This window comes from Macaca thibetana, chromosome 4 (assembly GCF_024542745.1).
Source record: "Macaca thibetana thibetana isolate TM-01 chromosome 4, ASM2454274v1, whole genome shotgun sequence".
Lineage (NCBI taxonomy): Eukaryota > Metazoa > Chordata > Mammalia > Primates > Cercopithecidae > Macaca > Macaca thibetana.
Window position 1 is genome coordinate 67,169,968 of NC_065581.1, and position 23,728 is coordinate 67,193,695.

The following is a 23,728-nucleotide window of genomic DNA, read 5'->3' on the forward strand; positions in this document are numbered from 1 at the left end:
TTCATGAATGATTCATGCAGAAACATACAATATTTGACACATTACTTTACCACAAAATAAAAGCATTGAAGGCAAGCATAGAAAACACTTTTACAAATTTTGAAAGAATAAATCAGGAATCCTTAATCAGAAATGAATACTATAACATTCAAAGAAAAAATCACCTAAACAACTCACATAGTAAAAAAAAAAAGATACTCTAAAACTACACAGGGGTTAAGAGCACAGAATTTTTGTCAGAGTACACATATTATAATTAACACAGTGCCTTGAAAACAACTGTATTTTTTTTTTTTTTTTTTTTTTTTTTTTTTTTGAGACAGAGTCTCGCTCTGTCGCCCAGGCTGGAGTGCAGTGGCCGGATCTCAGCTCACTGCAAGCTCCGCCTCCCGGGTTTACGCCATTCTCCTGCCTCAGCCTCCTGAGTAGCTGGGACTACAGGCGCCCACCACCTCGCCCGGCTAATTTTTTGTATTTTTTAGTAAAGACGGGGTTTCACCGTGTTAGCCAGAATGGTCTCGATCTCCTGACCTCGTGATCCGCCCGTATCGGCCTCCCAAAGTGCTGGGATTACAGGCTTGAGCCACCGCGCCCGGCACAACTGTATATCTTTAAAGTTAACTGCTATTATAACTAATACTATTATTATTAAATTAAATAACCAGACATGGATGAATTAAAAATTGTTCTAGGTCATAAGTACTTTTGGTCTTGGTACTAAAAACTGTAGATTCCACCAAACTCCTTTATGTTTTTAAGGAAAAAAAAAATCACTTAAGAGGGATTTCTTATTATACTAGTAAATGTGATAAATAATAACTACATTTTGTTACTTCCTAAGTAATTTTAATGGTTCTTTCTCTAATGCAAATCCTTTCATTAACAAGAAATTCCATTGAAGAGATTTGCCAACCTCTACTTGCTGAAAGTTTCTTTCTTACCACGTGGCAAAACAAATGCATCAAATGATTAACACAGCAAAATGCCAGGAAATTCTTTTCCTACAAAGTTGTAAGTTCTAAAACAAGTTGCTTTTACCTTCAGGAGCATCTGCATCACATCTCTTTGGCACAGAAAGGGTTGAATTGCCTTTATGGTTATCAGAAGTTATATTAGTCTGAAAGATAAAAATATAGTTAAAATGTAAAAACCACATTAATAAATACATTTGGATTTAAAAAGTAATCACTATGAACTGTATACTCCATATACTAACTACATCTATCTAACATTCCAAAATGTAAATTTTATGTAACATTGTTCTTAGAAGAAAAATAATTATGGTAAATCAAACATTAAGGCTTTTTGCAATAATAATCCTTTAGGTCCTGTGTTGAACAACAGGGTTTCTTCCCAGAACAAATTCCATTTTAAGTACAAAGTAGAGCATCTGAAAAGAATGCTATTTTCAGACTGTGGAACATGCAAAGAATATCTTTTGTCCAAGCAAAAGCATAGTCTTCCTTCATTCCTTCACAGGAGGATGTTTAATAAGCATGACCTAGTGAGGTAGGTGAAGGGGATGATTGGGCAAGAAGAGAATCAAAAGGTATAAGAAGTGAGAAATATGGTTCAGGTGATTTTCCAGCATGGTGTTTCCCAAACTCAGGTCATTCATGTACCTCCATCATGATCTGTGCTTTATCTGTTTCACCTGCATTATAAGTAAACATTTTTCAATGAAAAAGCCTTTTAACACTCATCAATATTATCGAGGGTACTGATTGAAGGTTGATATGTTTGTTAGATTTTTCTTTCTAATTGCATGTTAAAGTAAAGAAAGAATGAAGGAAGTGCAGGATAAAAAAGAAATGATCTGGGCACAATGATTTAATAATGAAAGACTCCACTAAAGCAATGCTTGATCAGGCCCTGAAACATAAATATGGTTTGAACAGTTAAGAAGCAGAGCAAAAGGTATTTAAAAAAAAGGAAACAAACTAAACAAAGTTTGAATCAGATTTGGTCAGAATATTTTGAATCGTCAGAAAATCCAAACACTGTTCTATTAAAACTAAAAGTCACAAGTGGCTTTTGAGAGCTCAACAACATCAATAAATCAGCATATAAGGATACCTATCACGTTAAAAGAATGTATAGTTATCTACATATAAAACATTTATAAAGCCTCTTCTAGGGGATTCATAGTGCCAATGAACGGACATGCTGTGCTCACCAAAATGTTCTTTGGGAGCCACATTATTAAAATTAGTTAAAATGTTATTTTAGAGGAAGTATTATGAGTTTTAATGAAGTACCAACGTAAAGCTCAGTAGCTTAGCATCACAGGGCCCATTTAAGGAACTATTGTAATGAAATTCTGTGTGTTGTTTCAAAAAAACAACAGTATGAAACAAATATAAACACGCTAAAAATAGAAATAAAAAACCAGTTTTAGCAATATTAAATTTAATCTGATAAGCTAATATGCTAACCATCACAATTAAAATTTGATTTTAAATATCACTATCTTTAAAATATCAAAATAATCAAGATTTAAGTATTTCACTTACCTCTATTAAGTAATTTTGGCTTCCATACATAACATATTGGGGAGCAAGACTATAAATCATATAGCTAGTGTGAAGGACAATAAGCAGAAGTATCATGCAGAGAAAAAGGAGTGCTTGGGGCCTGGTTCTACCTCTTCTGATTTTATATAACTGGAAAGAAAAGAGTGACAAAATTTCAGCAAAATATTTCATTTGTAAAGCATTAAATACTGTTCTTGTGTTATGGGAAATGATTTACACAGTTCAGTCAACCATTATTTTTCTTCCAAAGTAAATACTAAAAATTCTTAATCATCCCAAATAATTTTAAGATAATTCATATGGTCTATTTCCAAAGAAATCTTCTAAACTTACTGTGTAACAGTATCTGTTAGAAATTCATGGAGCTAATTGTAAACTACCTCTAGTTCTATCTAAAGATTAGAACTATGAATTTAAACTATAAGTATCAGTAATATACTATGGTTTTATATAACTTTTTATATAATACTGTATAAGAGTAGACAATGTCATGTGTTTATAAACATCCATTTCTATGAAATACTCATGACATCCTTATACTTTGCTATAAAAATTAGTTTATGAAAAATTCTGATAATCTTACTAAAGAGCTTTTCACATTTATCTATACTAAAGGGAAATGAAAATACATGGTAACAGAAATATAAGGAACCAGGTAACTTGCTTCATTTCAATACCATAGCATGCTTTTATTTTAGCAACTTAGGTATCACCTCCCTGTTTTATTACTAGATTGTAGTACAGACTCCAATTCCAGATGGGATGACAATAAGACCATTTATAAATTTACATTTCCCAGGTTCTTTCATAGCCAGTAGTGGCCATGTGATAAAATACTAAACATGAAAAGCAAAGCAGAAGTCTGTTAGGGATTTCTGTAAAAGTCTTGTTTTATTGATATAATTGTATACCCCTTTCTCCTAACTACCTTTTTCTTCACAGAATATGAACAGGATAAAAGGAACTGCAGCAGCCATACTACAATCATGACAGAGATACTCGAAGAATTACAGAGATATTGGATCCGACTTTTTGAGCTACTGAAGCAATACTAGCTTCTTTTTTCCATAGCAAGAAATCTTTCATTAGTTCAAGCCACTATTTAACTGAGATCTCTTTTACCCACAGTAGTGGGTAAAAGTAGTGGAAGTAGTGTCTATCTGATACAGCTTCATTTTAAAATTGTTAATTTACGCAAAATAAGCATTTGAAGAAAATAACCAATGATACGGTAATCTTTACTAATAGGGAGGGCTATCTTTTGAGCTTCAGTGTATCTATTATATTCAAATGTGTTTCTACTAAGAAATAATATAACTTTTGGACCAGGGTTTCTCAACCATGGAACTACTGACATTTTAGGCTAGATAAGTCTGCCCTATGCACTACAGGATTTTTAATAGAATCTCTGGCCCCTACCCAATACATGCCACTAGCACTCCCCAATTGTAACAACTAAAAATATCTCTAGATATTGCCAAATGTTTCCGGGGAGGCAAAATCACCCCGTTTAAGAACCACTGCTCTAGATAAAAAGTACTCTTATGTCAACATGAAGTGAAAAGGCTAGTATTTCTCTCACTTGTGGTATAAAGATACAGCTACTATATTCTAAATCTAAGATAATTTGCAATAATGGAGATTACACACAAAATGAGAAAAAAATACTGTAATATATACTTACTCTAATCCAAAAGAACCATATGCCAATATTTCGAATTCCTGCCATTGAAGTAAAAATAAAGTACATAATAATAATTGTTATAAGAATATAATCAAGAGGGAAAACCTGAAAAAAAAGATGAAATTAAATTTAACATACAAACTATAAGCACTCTAACAGTCATATAAAGTAAACTAAAAACATTATTCCCATTTGGCAAATATTTACAATATCAACCTTGATTTCAATTAGGCTACTGTGTTGAAAAAAAAATCCTCAAAAAACAAACAAGTACCAAACTATTACCAAAATTTTTAATACCATTATACTAAGAAAAATCCTAAAGCAAATTAAACTAAAATTGCATTTATTGATGAGATAAAAGACTTGATTAAATATTAATACCAAAAATAATTTGGAGAGGGTCACCTCATGTTATGTAATATATCCCAAGTCAAATTATGTATAACATAAAAGTCTAGGAATATATCAACATAATAATATTTAAAGCAACATGTCAATGTATAAACTACAGGCAAATAAAAAGTAAAACTAGAAAATAACATAAGCATATGTCAAACTATTAATAGGTTTTTAGCATAATAATTTTATGTGGAACAGGATGTCAGAATGTTTGCTAGACTCTAGCATTTTATACTCTAGCAGCTACAGTATAAAATGATTGATATTTTACTTACTGTTTGTAGTAAAGGCAAAAGCATATTCAGTGGATTACTCAGGTTTGCTCCAAAAATTATGAAACCAGAATCTATTCCAGCTGAATGAAGAGCTTTATCTAAACTAAAAAAATTATAATGAAATTTATGTTATACTACCAAATTTTCAGCAAATTTAGAAAAAAATCATAATTTAAGCATGCAAATACATCTAAATCAAAGAAAACAATGGATAACAAATTAAATCTCACTTAAATATCTCACAGCTATTGTTCAATTGATGGAGAATAAAGAAACATTCTATTATTGGACGTTTTAGCCATTCTTTGAGTTAATGCTATAGAACACTTCAAGTAAGAAAACTACTTAAGATGAATAGCCTACACTAATGGCATTCAGCAATAAAATGTATATTATCACAGAATTTGCATAAGTGCTTTAGAAAATGTGTCTACTGTACTTACTTTGACAAGAAGAGAGAAATTACAAACAGTAATGCAACTAAGATGAAAAATATTCCCCAGATGATCTAAAAGCAAAAATATATTCATTAAAATATAGTTCTAAAAGTTGATATTAAAAGCACAAAACCATTATATTCAATATGAGTTGCTAGAATATGACAAAGATCTAACAAAAACAATCTAAGATACATTTTAATTTAGTATACAATTCCAGGCATTTATACCTGAATTTTCATTATGAGACTATTTGATTGAGAACATGTACATAAAAGAGATAAAGCATTTGAAAAGTCTTCACTAATAAGTAAACAAATGAAACTCTTTGTTAGACCAAATACAAAGTTTTTATTCCACTACACTGAAATGAGACTTTAATGTTGACTGAAAAGTACATTATGACTAACAGACACACACACACACCCCAAAACCATGAAATGCAGGCTATATTACCCTGTTAGTTAAAATAGAAAATTTAGAACATTTTCCCATAGAAGTAATAATATATATAAATGATATATATAGTGGTTAAATTGTATTACAATCCATAAAAGCCTGTACAAGTGATACTATTCCTGAAACAGAGTACTAACAACACTGAAAAAATTGTCATGTAAAACAATGTTTCTGTGGAAAAACGTCCTAAGCACTTTAAGTAGCGGAACACATTTCTCCCAATTGTATGAACTTTATATTAAAGCTGGTAGAAAAAGAGGAAGAAAAATATTATAACTGAGTTTCTAATGAAAAGTTTCAGAGTATAAAAGGGGTGAAATCTATGTTAAGAAAAACCTAAGCTCTTTTCCCCCCAAAATCTTCCCCAAGTTCCAGGGACAATTGGGCTAAAGAGTTGTCAAGACCAGACCCAAAAAGAAGAGTCCCAGTAAGCACAGTTAAGTGTGTGGGGCTCCTCCTTTAACTGGAATTGATATAAAGAGATCAATGAATGTTATGAAATCATGAATGGCAGGGAGATTTTTTCATCTTATTTCACATGACTGTTGAAGTAAATTTTAGAATCCTGAGAGAATAAAAGAAGTAATGCATGAACCTACCTAGCCTGAAAAGATGATTTTTGGAAGTAATTTTAGACCTGCACTCTGGGGAATTCTTCAGTTATGGCAGGGTGCCTTTGGGGTTCACTGGGAAGGACAGAGTTGACAACGAGAGGGGACCAAGAAGGCTATAGTCATCTCTTGAAAACAGAGTGATATTGCATGTACTATTTTTCATGCTGGGATTCTGCAAGAGAATTCATTATTTAAAAAGGGTTTCATTGCAAAAGATTTTGAAGTGACTCCTTTATAGTAACAAATGTTCATTAGTAGAGGGTATAAAGGAGTTAATCTTTTTTTTCTACTAGATTCAGGCATCTATATTTGGTACTGTGGTGAACCGAAAGGCAAGACAGACTTATACTTAGGATTCTCAAGTGAAAAACATTCCTTCCTAATAGCTGTTAACAAAAAATAGTTTGTAGCATGAGGCAGTATAACTACCAAGTGCCAATTAGTAGTAGGAGAACATGATATGGAAACAGGATTTGAAGTTAAGATTCCCTTCCTTTGATGTCCATTTTGGCAAAAAAAAAAAAAAAAAAAAAAAAAAAAAAAAAAGCTAAAAAAAAAAAAAAACCCCTCTTAGCTATCTTCCCAATCTGTAGAGATGACTGACCCAGAGTTAGACTGCTTAATCAGTGACTTAACAGAATACAGAACAAATGTAAAAAATATACTTTATAAAGACCAAGAAAACTATACATATTTAAATACTAGAACTTAAATTAGTAGTTACAGAATCATATCAGTGATGACCACATTGGGGTGACCTAAATGCTACATATTATGCTCTAGCTATAATGCCAATTTTGAAATAAAAATTAAACTATAGAGGTAACGTCAATAAAAACAGAATAAGAACTTCTGAACATTTTCTCCTCTGTAAAAGCAGATTACAAGAAAAATCAATGGGGAAAGAAGAGCCTTTTTAACAAATAGTACTGGGACAAGTAGATACCCACATACAAAAGAACTTGTATCCTTACCTCACACCATATAAAAATTCAAACCGGACCAAAGACCCAAATGTAAGAGCTAATAAACTATAAAAACCCTTAACAGAAAACAGGTGTAACTCTTTGTGACCTTTGGATTAGGCTGTGATTTTCTAGATAAGATACCTAAAGCACAAGCAACAGAAAAAAAATTGGACTTCATCTAAATTAAAAATTCTCTTGCTTCAACAGATACTATCAGCAAAGTGAAAAACCAACCCACGGAATAGGAGAAAATATTTGTTTTGTGAATATAAAGAACTCCTACACCTTAAGAAGAAGAATACAATCCAATTGAAAAATGGGCAAAGGATCTGAGTATGTATTTCTTTAAAGGAAATATACAACTGGCCAATAAGTACCTGAAGAGATGCTCAATATCATTCACTAGAGAAATACAAATCAAACCCACAATGTGAACCAGAGAAATGTGAGCCAAACTACTTCATGCTCACTAGGATGTCTATAAACAAAAAAAAATTAACAAGTGTTTATAAGGCTATGGAGAAAGAGGAACTCTCATAGAGTTCGGTGGGAATGTAAAATGGTGTAGATGCTTTAAAAAACAGCCTTGACAATTCCTCAAAAAGTTAAATATAGTTATCGTATCACCCAGCAATTCCAGTCTTTGGTATATACCAAACAGAACTGAAGACATCTATCTACACAAAAATTTGTGTACAAATGTTCACAGCAGCATTTTTCATAATACTAAAAAATGAAAACCCAAATGTCCATGAGTTGATAAACTGATAAACAAAATGTGGTATATCCATCCATACAATGGAATATTATTCAGCCATAAAAAAGAATGAAATAATGCTATATGCACATGAATGAATCATTAAAAACATTTATGCTAAATGAAGACAGAAAATACTACATATTGAATGATTCCATTTATATGAAATGTCTAGAAAAGACAAATCCATAGAGATAGAAAGATCAGTCATTGCCACGGACTGGGAGAATGGGGCAGACTGCTCATGGGTACAGGTTTTTTTGTTAAGGGAATAAAATTTTCTGACATTAGATGGTGATAGCTGCACAATCTTGTGAATATACTAAAAATCACTGCAATATACACTTTAAAAGGGTGAATTTCATGGTAAATTATGTCTCAAATGAAAAAAAACATTACATAGGTCTGTAATCACTTATCCGTAATTCTGAAATCTAAAATGTTCTAGAAATCAAATTTTTTTTCCTAACTCATTTGTTGATTAAATCTCGCTTAAACTAACATGGGTCTTTTAAAAGTAACTAACTGTGAATATTTATTAATATACATTCACTGCAGAACTATTAATGTGCTCAAAAGAGGGTAAGAGGGCTGCTGCTCTGGGTTCTTTCAGAGGGTATTATTTAATATGTAATATATACATATATTCTGAAAAATGAAAAATTCTAAATTTTATACTACATTTGATCCAAGGATTTTGGCTGAGGATTTTTGAACCTATATTATTATTATGAACTGATTATTTGTGTCTCCACACACTCCAAAATTTGTATGTTGGAGTACTAACCCCGATGTGATGGTTTTGGAGGTAGGGTCTTTGGGAGGTAATTCAATTGGACGAGTTTATGAAGATGAGGCCCTGATGATGAAATTAGTGTCCTTATAAGAAGAGAAGAGACCAGAACTAGCTCTCTTTCTGCCACGAAAGGACAGAGCAAGAATATGGCCATCAAATCTGCTAGCAACTTTATCTTGAACTTTCCAGTCTCCAGAGCAATAAATGTCTGTTCTTTAAGCCAGGGGTCCCCAGCCCCCGGGGCCCTGGACAAGTACCAGTCCATGGCCTGGCCACACAGCAGGAGATGAGCGGCAGGTGAGCAAGCAACACCACCTGAGCTCCACCTCCTGTCAGATCAGTGGCAGCATGAGATTCTAACAGGAGCATAAGCCGTTTCGTGAACTGTGCATACGAGGGATCTAGGTTGCACACTCCATATGAGAATCTAATGATGAATGTAATGCATTTGAATCATGCCAAAACCATCCCCACTCCAGTCGGCAGAAAAATTCTCTTCTGAAACTAGTCCCTGGTGCCAAAAAGGTTGGGCTGACAGTTTAAGCCCCTCAGTCTATGAGTTCTATTTTATTTTTTAATATAGCAGCACAAACTAAGACAAATATATTGAACACGGTCTGTTAAATACATGTGTAAATAACAGCAGAGAGAGAGAAAAAAAAAGTCTGGTTGGATCTTAATAATCCGGGTAAGAAAATATATACAAAGCAAACATATGGAATGGGTAAGGCTAGCTTGAATAAAACAAAGAGGATGCAAGGGAGACAGAAAATATACGAAGTTGTGATACAGGTCTCAATAAAGGAAAAATCCACTATCAAATGGGGGTAGAAGAGAAGGACATCTTTAAAAACACTATTACAATTTAAAATTAAAAACAAAGCTTGGCTAAAAAATTAAAGGATAAGTCTCACTTGTATTCACTAGTCTCCAGTTTCACTCCTCAGTGGTAATTATCATTAATAGGTTCCTACAAATCATTCCAGAAATGGTGCATGCGCACTCTCACACAATATTAACCAAAAGAGTACCTACCACAATATTTGCAAACTTAACATTAGTTTCAGTTAAAATACAACACATGATGAACACTGTAAAGGACTGTTCAAGATATGATTTATTTGTAAAGAAAGATATAGTGCTCCTATTCATTTCAATGGCTCTACAGTACTTTCTAAAATGGAGATAACAATTAAGCCAGTCTCCTGATGAACAATGATTGTTTTCACAATGTGGTTATTAGAAGCAACAGTATGACAAATATGATTTTTTAAAAAAATAGTAGACTTTATTTTTAAGGAAACTGTTAGGTTTACAGAAAAATTAAGGTGATAGTACTGAAGTTCTTACTTATCCCTCTCCCTTACAGTCTTCTTATTATTAACATCTTTCACTTGTGTGGTACATATGTTAAAATTGATGAAACAATATTGATGTATTATTATTAAAGTCCATAGTTCACATTAAGGTTCACATTTTATATTCTATGGGCTTTGACAAATGGATACTGTCATGTATCTACCATCAGGGCGTCAAACATAATAGTTTAACTGGCCTAAAATACCCTGTGCTTCACTTATTTATCCTACCTCACCTCAAATCCCTCACAGCCACTCATCTTTTCATTATCTCTACAGTTTTGCCTCTTCCAGAATATCATATAGTTGGAATCAGAGTATGCAGCCTCTGTAGACTGGCTTCTTTTGCTTCTTTCGCTTAGCAATGTGTATTTAAGATTTCCTCTATTTCTCTTTGTGAGTTGATAGCTTTTCTATCACTATATAACATCACAGTACATAGATGTACCACAGTTTGTCCCTTCACTTACTGAAGGACACCTTGGTTGCTTCTGAGTTTTAGACATTACACATAAAGTTGCTATTAATATAAACATCCATGTACATGGTATCCTCTGGACATAAGTTTTCAATCCAATCAGGTAAATGGCTATGACTCTAACTGCTAGATCCTAATAAACAGGTATGTTTAGCTTTGTAAGAAACTGCCAAACTATCTTCCAAAATGGCAGCATCATTCTGCATTCCCATCAGTAATGAATAAGTAGTTCCTGTTGCTTTGTATCTTTGCTAGCAATTGGTAATGTCAATATCCTTTTTGGATATTAATCACTCTAATAAGCATGAAGTGGCATCTCATGGTTTCAACTGCAATTCACTAATGATACATGATGTTGAGTATCTTTTCATATGCTTATTTGCCATCTGTGTCTTTTCTTCTGTGGGGTATTTGCTCAGAACTTTCGCTCGTTTTTTAATTGCATTGCTGGTTTTCTTATTGGTGAGTTTTAAGAATTCTTTGTATATTTTAGACACAAGTCCTTTATCAAGATATGGACTGTGCAAATATTTTCTTCTAGTCTTTGACTTGTCTTATCATTCTTTTAACAGTATCTTTTACAGAGCAGAAGTTTTTAATATGAGTAAATTCCAACTTATACATTTTTTTTTCATGGATAGTGCTTTTGGTGTTGTATTTAAAAACTCATTGCCAAACCTAAGGTCACATAGATTTCCTTCTATGTTATTTTCTAGAAGTTTTATGGTTTTGTTTTTACAATGAGGTCTAAAATATATTTTAATTTTTGTGAAAGATGATTTAATTTTGTGAAAGCAATAATTGGATATCTATATGCAAAAAAGATCCACTGTTTTTGCATATAGACATCCAATTATTATTGCTCCATCTGTTGAAAAGACTATTCTTTATCCAATGAACTGCCTTTGCTCCTTTGTCAAAGACCAGTTGGCTACCTTTGTATCTGTTTATTTCTGGGCTCTCTATTCTGTTCCTTTTTTTTTTTTTTCTTGAGACGGAGTCTCGCTCTGTTGCCCAGGCTGGGGTGTCCTGGCACGATCTCGGCTCACTGCAAGCTCCGCGTCCCGGGTTCACGCCGTTCTCCTGCCTCAGCCTCCCGAGTTAGCTGGGACTACAGGTGCCTGCCACCAAGTCCGGCTAATTTTTTTTGTATTTTTAGTAGAGACAGGGTTTCACCGTGTTAGCCAGGATGGTCTCGATCTCCTGACCTCGTGATCCACCCTCCTCAGCCTCCCAAAGTGCTGGGATTACAGGCGTGAGCCACCGCACCTGGCCAATTATGTTCCATTGATCTAGTGGTGTCTAGTCTTCCACCAATACCATGTTGTCTTGATTACTGTAGCTTTATAGGAAGGCTAAACTTTGGGTAGTGTCAGACCTCCAACTTTGTTCTTCAGTATTACACTGACTATTCTGGGTTATTTTTCCTTTCCACAAAAAGTTTTAGAACCAGTTTCTCAATAACCACAAAATAAACTTGCTGGGATTTTGACTGCAATTGCACTGAATCTATAGATCAAGTTAGGAAGAAACAACATTTAAAAAACAAAATGTTCTGTTTTAAAGACATGAATAAACAGGACAGAAACCAAATTTTTTCCTAGGTATTAAACAGATATAAATAATGCAATTTTTAAAAAATATAATAAAAGGTGATATGTGGTACTCTATGAAGAATATCAAGACATTGCTCTGGTCAGAGTAAAAATATTGTCAGTGTTACTTTACACATGATGTTATCTAAACCAATGATGAATCAACTCTCCAGAAAATTATTTCTGTATTACTTAAAAAGAAGACTAAAGTGTCCCTATCTAATGGCATACTATTCCTCAAAATTTATTCACTATCCCTTTTACATAAATTTAAAACCTTGTATTCTTTTCATTTAAATCAGTGTTTCTCAACTGGGCCTGTTTTACTTCCCAAAGGAAATTTAGTAATGCCTGAAGACATTTTATCATGATATTGGGGGAGGAGGGTGTTGCTACTGGCATTAAGTGGGCAGAGGCAACAGATGATATGCTAAACATCCTATAATGCACAGGAGAGCCTTCCCTCTATGTCCCCACCCAACAAATTATTGGGCCCCCAACATTAATTGTGCCAAGACTTGAGACTGAGAGACTCTGCATAGTGTTAAACTCTGCTTAGTGTTAGAAAGCAGCATCAACTACTAATATAATTAATTATACCAAATATACACTTTTTTTTTTTTTCTTTTTGAGATGGAGTCTTGCTCTGTCGCCCAGGCTGGAGTGCAGTGGCCGGATCTCAGCTCACTGCAAGCTCCGCCTACCGGGTTCACGCCATTCTCCTGCCTCAGCCTCCCGAGTAGCTGGGACTACAGGCGCCCATCACCTCGCCCGGCTAGTTTTTTGTATTTTTTAGTAGAGATGGGGTTTCACCATGTTAGCCAGGATGGTCTCGATCTCCTGACCTCGTGATCCACCCGTCTCGGCCTCCCAAAGTGCTGGGATTACAGGCTTGAGCCACCGCGCCCGTCCCCAAATATACACTTTTAGTCATTTTCTCAAAATCAGTTGTGTTTTCAGATGCTTATTAACCCAATTCAATCCTAAAATTCAATGCTGCATGACAATCCTAAAATTCAATGCTGCATGACAAAAATGAAACAAAAATTCAAGGCAGTGTGTAAGGAAATAATATAGGGTCAATTTTTGAAAGCCACACCTCTTATCAGGTTTCACAGGTGAATTGCCTATATCCATAAAATAATATTTGTACTTCTAGAAATGTAATAAAAGAGTAGAGAGTAAATCAAAGTTACAAATGTAAAATAAACAGTGACTACTATCACATTTTATTATTAATGTTGCCTTAAATTTATGAAATACGTGTATTGCTTTCTTTTGTTGCTGAGAGCAATGGCTGATGTGAAGAATGTTTAAAGAAAAAAATAATGTTTTTTTCAGATAGATTGAAGGGCCTGAGGAAAGAAAACCTTTTAATTTTCTTTATCTTTACTAGTAATGAGGACAGGAAGCATAAGTATGTGGCTGCTGTAAAGCTGCTTAGAATCTCGTAACTCAAGGTGTAGTCATGGACCTTCAGTATCACTTGGGACCTTGCTAGAAATACAGAATTTTGGGATCTATCTCGTGCTAACTAAACATAATCTGTATTTTAACAAGATTCCCAGGTAATTTTTTACAAACGCTAAAGTTTGAGAAACCCTGCCTTAGAAAAGTCATCTAGAATATTAGATGACTCTTATGAAAAGATGCCTCAAACTCATGTTAAGAGTTTGAAAAGAGAATTTAGGAAAGGATAATTGGATTTAAGTTTTAACCAAACTAAATTTTCTCCTCTCCAGTCCATATGACTTTTTTACGTCTAGTTCTCCAATGGTTGAGAAGCAGCGCATCTCAGGCCCCTAACTCAAATTAAGTAGCAAACTGACTAGTCTTCAAGACTTTCCTCATAGGTAAAAGGGTAAAGACACATGGTTTTCATTATCAAATTTTGATAAGACATTGTAACGAGTTATAATAATTATGTAAATAGAATTCTATTTTTTATGTTATAAGTGCCCTAGTTCATAAAGTTAAAAAAAGTTAGAAGATCAATGTTATTCAGCCTTGCTATAAAATATTATTTTCCAAGTTGCAAAGATTCTCATGATGATTTGTCAATGCAGTATCACTCAGCTCTTGATTATAATTTTCCCTATTGTCTATTAGGAGCAATTTCTTTAGTTCAATATTTCTCTGATGAAAGGTTTTTTCATTATTTTATTCTTAAAATTTTTGTGGGTACATAGGTGTATATATTTATGGGGTACATGAATTGTTTTGATACAGGTATGCAATGTGAAGTAAGTACATCACGGGGAGACAGATGTTTGTAAAATTTGACAATGAAGAAAGGAGATGGGTAAGGATATAGCCAATTTTTTTAGAGGAGGAGAGAGGGGATCCAGTGAAACTTAAGAGTTTAAACACTTTATTTTAATATAATTTCAGACATATGCAAAAACAATACAAAGAATTCCACTATACCCTTCGCTCATATTCTCCAAATTTTAACATGTTACCCTTAATCATTCTCTTTTTAACAAGTCTTAATTACTATATAATATCAATTTCTCTTGAACAAGGTATTTCACAACCTTGATATTTTGTAGAGTCCAGGGAAGTTAATTTGCAGAATGTCTCTCAATTTGGATTGTCTATTTTCTCATGATTATATTTAGATTATGCTTTTTTGGCAGAAATGACAGAGAAGTGTTGAGTCCTTCTCAATACATCATATCAAGTGGCACAGTCATGTCTATTTGCCCCATTACTGATGAGCTTAACTTAAATCATGTAGTAAGGTGGTTTCAGTCAGGTTTCTCCGTTGTACAATTAATATTTCCCCCTCTGTAATTAACGTTTTGTGGTGAGACACTTTGAGAATATGCAAAATCTTGTTGTCACCAAACATTTAACTTCAAGTTGAGTATCCACTGATGCCTCTTCCCAGGAACAATATGTTTTTTTCTGTGGTATTTGTCAAATGCTGATTTTCTAATTGTTTCTATATTTATTTGTTGGAAATTCTACTGTAGGGAAGAGCTTTCCCTTCCCCATCATTTACTAATGTATTTACTTTATTTATGTCAATATAGACTCATAAATTCTTATTTTATTCAATTAGTTATCATCTGTTATTATCACTGATACCTAAATGGTCCCAGATTTAGGCAATAGGAGCCCCTACAAACTGGTTCCTTTTATTATCCCCCCACTATTCTCTAAACACTTCTTACGTTGTGGCATCAGATGCTCCAAGCTTATTAGGTGCTTTCTCAGCAACAGTCCTAAAATCAGACATTTCTCCAAGCAGCACTAGTTCCTTTTAACGAAGTTAGGTAGTGGTCTATCTATTAATAAAAACATATGCATATGCAGAAATCATTACTTTATTAATACTAAATTAAGACTCTATTTTCAATCCATGGTTGGTTGAATCTGCAAATGCAGAATCTGCAGATACAGAGGACTGTTGTAATTCATCTGTTTTTCTTCTCCCTACCTCACTGCTTTCTACCTTTATCTTTATTTTCTTCTTTGTAATTCCTTTTGTTCTTCTGATAGCTTTTTTGGGATTGGAATTTCTTGCTTGGACATTTGGGGGTTTTTTTTCCCACTTTTACTGGTAAGTGTGTTTCAGGCTATGAATTTCTTTGTTGTTGTGCAATTCATCCTTTGCATCAGCTCCTAAACTGACCGTTCTTAAAGATAACTAGGCTCATTTTCATCATTATCCACTTTAAAGTGATAATCTTTGTCAGCCTTTAGTTCACAACTGAAAAGATAGCTCTGGGGCCTCAGGGGGCTCATGTCCATGTCCATCAAATCTTCCATCAGGTGGCTGCATGCACTTAGGTGGGAGAGAAGGCAGACGGAGATAAACAACCACTGCTCAAGAGAACAGTCGCAGAGGACGGAATCACACCAGGACTGATCTCTGTTTTAAAGGTATCACACAGATTCTAATATGTTTCAATTATCATTAACTTTTAGAAATTCTACATTTCTCCTTGCTTTTTGATCAAAAGTTGCTGAATATAAGGTTAATTTTCAAGTGAAAAGTATGTTAGTTTATTGATTTTGTTACAATTTCTAGTTTTAATGCACTGCAATCAGAGAAAAGTTGTTTGCAATATATCTGTTCTCTGAAACTTCCTGATACTTTCTTCAAGATCTAATTAATATATGATCAACTTTTGTGTTCCCTGTGCATTTGGAGAAAAGGTTATTTTCTATTATCTAGATGTAAAGTTTGAAAGTTGTAAGTTGTACCTTACTGATTATTAGGTCTTCTATATTTTTACTCTATTTCATCCACTTGAAATGTCTTACCCTGAGTATGTTGTTAATCTCCTATTACTACTATATTTCAATCTTTATCTTCTGAAATCTCCCAGAGTTTTTGCTTTCAAGGTGGCTGCTGTGTTAATTGGTACACAGATATCCACAGTTATTACACCTTCATTCTAAATTGTGGCTTTTCATATTAAAAAGTGTGTGAGTTTTCTACTGCTGCCAATGACACACCACCACAAATGTAGTGGCCTGAAACAGCATCCACTTATTATCTCAGTTTCTGTGGGTCAGCTATCTGTGCACAGTGCAGCCCAATGGAGTCTCTGCTTGAGGTCTCACAGGCCCAAAACCAAGGTGTCGGTAGGGCTATGTTCCCTTCTGGAGACTCTGGGAAAGAAATACTTTCATGCTCATTCAGATTGTTGGCTGACATTCAGTTCCTTAAGGTTGTAGAGTTGGAGTTTTCATTTCTTTGTTGGCTATCATTTGGGAACATCTCTCCGTTTCTTAAGGCTGCTTGCATTCCTCGTCACATTTCCCCCTCCATCTTAAAATCAGTCACGGCAAGTCAAGTCATTCTCACACTTTGAATATCTTTGATGTACCCTTTATCACTTCTCTCTGACTCTAGTCCAGAAAGTTCTCTGCTTTGAAGGGTTCATGTTATTAGACTGAGCCCACCTGAATAATCCAGGATAATCTTTGTATTTTAAGATTTATAACCTTAATTACATTTGTAAGATTCCTTTGCCACTTAACGTCACAGGTTTCCTGGATGAGGCCATCATTAGGTGAAGAAGAAAGCACTGGACCTACCACAAAATGTGTCCTTCTTTGTTACAATTGGTGTATTTTGGCTTGAATTCCATTTTGTCTAATAGGATCACTGTTTCCTTACTGTTTCCATTTGTCTAGTAAGTCTTTGAACACCCGTTTATTTTTAGTCTTTTTGAACTACTGTTTTAGGTATGTCTCTTTTAAATAGCATACATTGGATCTATCTTCTTTGTGAAGAAAATTAAAATTTTTCTTCTAATGGTGAGTTAGGTCTATTCACATCTGTTGATATTATGAACATATTTAGTCTCAATAATATCTTACTGTTAGATAATTTTGTGTATGTTATATTTCCTGTATTCTTTAGGTACCAAGAATAGGCAAACATGGAGAGAAGAGAAATCACTAGGGAATGGAGAATTACCGTTTAACAAATGTATTGTTTCTATTTGAAAAAGATCAGAAAATGAATAGTGATGATGGTTGCACAACATTGTGAATGTACTTACAGCTATTGAATATACACCTAAAAATATTCCAAATCATAGATTGAGACATATATATTTTACCACAATAAAAAATCTAAAAAATATATGCAATGTAATTACAAACATGAATTTATAATTTTCTGTATAAGCCTAAGAAGTATATATGGTAAAATCTCAAGTTACATTTAAAACCTAATGATCTATAAGTTACCCAGGCCAATTAGCTGTATAAGCTCAAAGTATACTCTTCTGTCAGGGAAGAGTTTATTTAAGTATTTAATGAACATCAGACTGTATGCTTAGAAATGTGTTCAATATTATATATAAATGCTGTTTTAAAGAGCTATTAACTTATTCTAATTAGGTGCTTATTTTTATAATTGTCTTCAGCATAAAACTTATCTCCCTTCATTTTCATGGTAGAATTTAAGAATTTGAAAAATCCTACATATAGAACTATAACAGCAGCAGCTGCAATTTTCTGAGCTGTTTACGTCAAAAGGAACTGCACTGCATACATTATTTCATTTAATTCCCACAACAAAATAAGGCAGGTATATAATTCCATTTTAAGAATGAGAAAAGTAAGGTTCAAAAAGCTTAAGTAAGAAGAAGTTACATAGTTGGTGAGGAGTAGAGCAAGGACTCAAACCCAGGATTAGGTGACCATAAAGCCTATGCTTCTGAAATAAGTTACGTATATGCTAGGGAAATGCATGGTAATCACAAGATCAACAGGCATCTTCATGGGAATGAAAAAAAAAATCCTCCACTAATTTTAAAAATTGTAAATTTTTTACATTTGCAAAAATTTTAATTTAATTCATTTCATAAAAAGACAAACATGAATTATGGTAGAGAATAAAAGGTAACACTGGCACAAAATTTTGAGATAGAACATAAGTTCTAAGAAATTTAATGTCAAGAACTTCCCAAAGATCTTAAATTACCTTCAGCATATACAGAGACAGCTGTATAGAAGGGCAAGTGCACCTAGATCTACTTTCTTCCTCTAGTTTGACTTGAATGTTAATGCTTAAGAAACACTAAATGAGCTGGGCGTGGTGGCTCACGCCTGCAAACCCAGCACTTTGGGAGGCTGAGGCGGGAGGATCACCTGAGGTTGGGAGTTCGAGACCAGCCCAACCAACATGGAGAAATCCCGTCTCTACTAAAAATACAAAATTAGCCAGGTGTGGTGGCGCATGTCTGTAATCCCAGCTACTTGGGAGGCTGAGGCAGGAGAATCGCTTGAACCTGGGAGGTGAAGCTTGTGGTGAGCAGAGACTGCGCCATTGGACTCCAGCCTGGGCAACAAGAGTTAAATTCCATCTCAAAAAAAGAAAAGAAACACTAAATGAAAATTTGGCTTTCTATTTCTGAATTATTACACCAATTGTACACAAACACCTGAGGTAATAAATAACAACTTTCATATCTCATTTAAGGAAAAAAGCAGTGTTTATCTCATCATAATACAAGTTAAACCCTCAATTACATAATGACTAGTTTGTACCCCTAGAGATTCCTTCAGGCATGCCTATTACCCTATTCCTAACTTAGGACCAGACACGGAAAGACGGGTAAAAATTCAGATCAATATTCAGAAATGACACACTTACTAACATAAAGAAGAACTGTACTGGAGGTTTCTGCCAATGAAATTAGGAAAGTAAGAAATAAAAGCAATTACAAATCTTATAAGGAAGAAGTAAAACTGTCTTTTAGCAGCTGATATGATCATGTACAAAAGAAACCCTCCTAAGGAATCTACAATGAAGGTACTAGAACTAATAATTTAATCAGGTTGCAGGATATAAGGGTAAGATACAAAGACAAATTTCTATATACTAACAACAAATATTAAAAACTTAAACAACATAATTTACAAGAGTATAAAAAATACTTGGAGGTAAATTTATCAAGATATTTGTAAGACCTCTACATTGAACACTACAAAACATTCCTGAGAGAAATTTAAGATGTAAATAAATAGATACCATGTTCATGGATAGAATATATCAGTTCTCCCCCAAATTTACCTATAAGAGTGAAAGTAATCCCAACAGATGGCCTAGTGGATGTTTTGTGGAATTATAAATTGATTCTTAAATTGATATGAAAATGCAAAGGATTTGGTAAAGCCAAAACAATTTTTAAAAAGGGAAATAAAACTGAAGAATTTATACTACCTAACTTTATGGCAGATTATAAAGCTCTAGTAATCAAGTATTAGCATAAAGACATATAGATCAATGGAGTAGAGTAGCGATTCCAGAAACAGACCCACACTTATACTACAATCAATTTATTTGACAAAACTTCCAAGGAAAGTCAATGAGCAAAGGATAGTCTTGACAAAAAATTATTCTGGAACAATTGGATATCCACATAGAAAACAAAATGAACCTTAACTCTTAAGTCATACCATAGCACAAAAGTAACTTAAAAGGGGCCATGATCCCAAGCATAAGATGTAAACCTACAAAATTTCTAGAAGAAAATGTTTGTTACCTTAGGATAGACAAACATTTCTGAGGACATAAAAATATGAACCAAAAATAGGCATATAAATTGGAATTCATCAAAATTTAAGAAACACCTGAATTACAGTGTTAAGAAACCAAAAACGTAAAGAAAACTTGCCATGAACTAGGAGACGATACAAGACATCAATTTGACAAAGTGCTAGATCCAGACTATACAACGAATGTTTGTATCTCACTCATAACAGAAAAACCTAATTTAGAAAATGGCCAAAAGATTGAAACACACATTTTATAGAAAATAGCCAATAAGCATACAGAAAGATGCTAAATATCATTTAATCACTAATTAAATGCAAAGCAAAAATGTAAGATGCTACTGCACATTCATAAGAATAAGTCTTACAGACACTACGTAAGAGTTGAAAAGAATGTGAAACAATGGCCAATCTCTTACTGCTATGGGAATGCAAAATGGTTGTAACCCTTTTGGAAAACACTTCAGCAGTTTCTTATAAAGTTAAACATATTAAACATTAGATCCAGAAATTCTACTCAAGTATTTATCCAAAAGAAATGAATGAAAGCACATCTACACAAAGGTTTATACAAAAATATTCATATTAGTATTATTCATTATAGTCTCAAACCAGAAACAACCCAAATTTCCACCAACAGGGGTGAGTGAATAAACAAACTGTGATACAGACACACACTGTAATACTGTTGAACAATAAAACTGAATAAACCACTGGGCAAAAAAAAGTATTAAATAATAACATGAGCAAATCTCAAAAACTGTGCCATGCCAAAGAAGCCACCAGACAAAAGATTGTACAGTCTATTATTCCACTTATTTAAAATTCCAGAACACATAAAACTGACCTCTAACGATAGAAGGGACATCAACAGTTACCTAAAGTCTGAGCTCAGGGGAGCAAGACAGGGCATGAGGTAGATTTTCCAGGTGATGTGGATGTCCTATCTATCTATATTCGACAAAACCTTACACTGAAAATCTGTAAATCTTACACTGTAAAACCTTACACTGTAAAAATCTGTATACTTAGTAAAGTTGATTTGAAAATCCTTCTAAACATGTTTGGTGAAATGGAACACAGCACATTTAAAAGAAGGCAGCTGATGTTAGAGACCAGATTATAAATATTTATAAAAACCTAAAAAACAATTTAGGATTAAAATAAAGCTGGAGAGGGTTTTATCATACTTGCAGGGCTATGAAGACAAATCACCTTGGGGAAAAAAAAACTGGGGTAAAGTTTTAAAAATTTATTCTAACAGAAGATTTAAAAAATGATTATATAGAAAAACTAACTGATTATGGTCTATTTTTAAAAATCTCTTTCAAACCAGGGTCTTTTTAGGGTGAGCAGTTAGTGCATTTCTTTCTAATTATAAAAGGTGGAGAAAGCAGCATCCGAATTGAACCTGACTGACTCATCTTTGAATGGTTCTTTGAACCATTTCTTTTTCTTTTTTTAACATTTAAGTTCACAGGTACAAGCGCAGGTTTGTTATATAGGTAAACTTGTGTCATGGGGGTTGTTGTACAGATTATTTCATCACCCAGGTACTAAGCAAGGAACCCATTAGTTATTTTTCCTGATCCTCTCCTTCCTCCCACCCTCCACCCTCTGAAAGGCCCCAGTGTGTGTTGTTCCCCTCTATCTGTCCATGTTGAATCACTTCTTTTAAAATTTAGCCCAAACCCACTTTCTAGCTTCATTTTGCCTAACTCCAAGTTAGTGCACTCACTGAATTTTCTGAATTACAACTTGTATGCTACTGTATACAAAGGTCTGGTGTTTGAAATGCTTCCAGATATAGAATGAGCATATTTAGAAGTCTGTGGCCAGCAGTTTTTGTTACTTTTTAGTCTGAGCCATATTAAAATGCTCTTAATTCATTCTATGTAGTTAGGTTAAGTACCACAGTCCCAAGAATCCAAGGCTGGCAAACAATGGTTTCCAAAAACAGAAAATAATAATTTTCCATGTCAAATAATGTCTTTTTTGTGTGTGTGTGACGGAGTCTCACTCTGTCGCCCAGGCTGGAGTGCAGTGGCCCGATCTCAGCTCACTGCAAGCTCCGCCTCCCAGGTTTACGCCATTCTCCTGCCTCAGCCTCCCGAGTAGCTGGGACTACAGGCGCCCGCCACCTCGCCCAGCTAGTTTTTTGTATTTTTTTTTTAGTAGAGACGGGGTTTCAGCGTGTTAGCCAGGATGGTCTCGATCTCCTGACCTCGTGATCCACCCTTCTCGGCCGCCCAAAGTGCTGGGATTACAGGCTTGAGCCACCGCGCTCAGCCCAAATAATGTCTTTTTACATACTTTCAGAAACATAATCTAACAATGAGAAAAATTCTATTACTGTAAGTCAGAGTTCCTGTGTTCTTTTTTTTAGATTAAAGAAAGTCATTTTGTTTCTCACAGTTTTCACAACCCATACAAATGGATAAATTCATAAAGAAAATGTCACACATACAAAATTGGAATATTATTCAGTCTTGTAAAAAATAAGGGAATCCTCTCATTTGTGACAACATGGATGAGCCTGAAAGACACTATGCTAAATGAAATAAGTCAGACATAGAAAGACACTGCACAATTCTTATATGAGACACCTAAAATAGGAAAAAGTATAGATACAGAAATTAGAATAGTAGCTACCAGGGAATGCAGAAAAAGATAAGAAAAGTTGTCATCTAAGGGATATAAAGATGCAGTTACACAAGATGAACAAGTCTGCCACGAAAGACAGGGCCTATAGTCAACAATAGTATGTAGTACATATGAAAATTTTAGAAAGAATGGATCTCACTTTAAATGTTAAATCAACAACAGCAACAAAGGAAAATATAGAAAGTTTTGGAGGTGATGTATATGCCCATTACCCAGAATGTGGTGATAGCAACATAAATGAATATGTATGTCTAAACTCACCAAACTGCATTCATTAATTATGTGCAGTGTTAAAAGAAACAATTGGGGCCGGGCGCGGTGGCTCAAGCCTGTAATCCCAGCACTTTGGGAGGCCGAGACGGGTGGATCACGAGGTCAGGAGATCGAGACCATCCTGGTGAACACAGTGAAACCCCGTCTCTACTAAAACTACAAAAAACTAGCCGGGCGAGGTGGCGGGCGCCTGTAGTCCCAGCTACTCGGGAGGCTGAGGCAGGAGAATGGCGTGAACCCGGGAGGCGGAGCTTGCAGTGAGCTGAGATCAGGCCACTGCACTCCAGCCTGGGCGACAGAGCGAGACTCCGTCTCTTAAAAAAAAAAAAAAAAAAAAAAAGAAACAATTGGATCTCCATAAAAGTGGGAGGAAACACCAGTAAGGTAAGGCATGAAAACAAAAATG

General features: G+C 34.3%; 1 protein-coding gene across 2 annotated transcripts in view; it reads right to left on the reverse strand.

Moving 5' to 3' along the window:
• LMBRD1 (LMBR1 domain containing 1) overlaps nt 1-23,728 on the reverse strand; it is a 151,252-nt gene that overhangs the window by 21,535 nt on the left and 105,989 nt on the right. For both annotated transcript variants that reach the window (XM_050789717.1, XM_050789716.1), the window contains exons 10-14: nt 5,339-5,403; nt 4,896-4,998; nt 4,219-4,323; nt 2,514-2,663; nt 1,039-1,117 (exon numbers count right to left, since the gene is read on the reverse strand). In XM_050789717.1, coding sequence (XP_050645674.1) covers nt 1,039-1,117; nt 2,514-2,663; nt 4,219-4,323; nt 4,896-4,998; nt 5,339-5,403 — 502 coding nt within the window. The remainder of the gene's footprint in view (nt 1-1,038; nt 1,118-2,513; nt 2,664-4,218; nt 4,324-4,895; nt 4,999-5,338; nt 5,404-23,728) is intronic.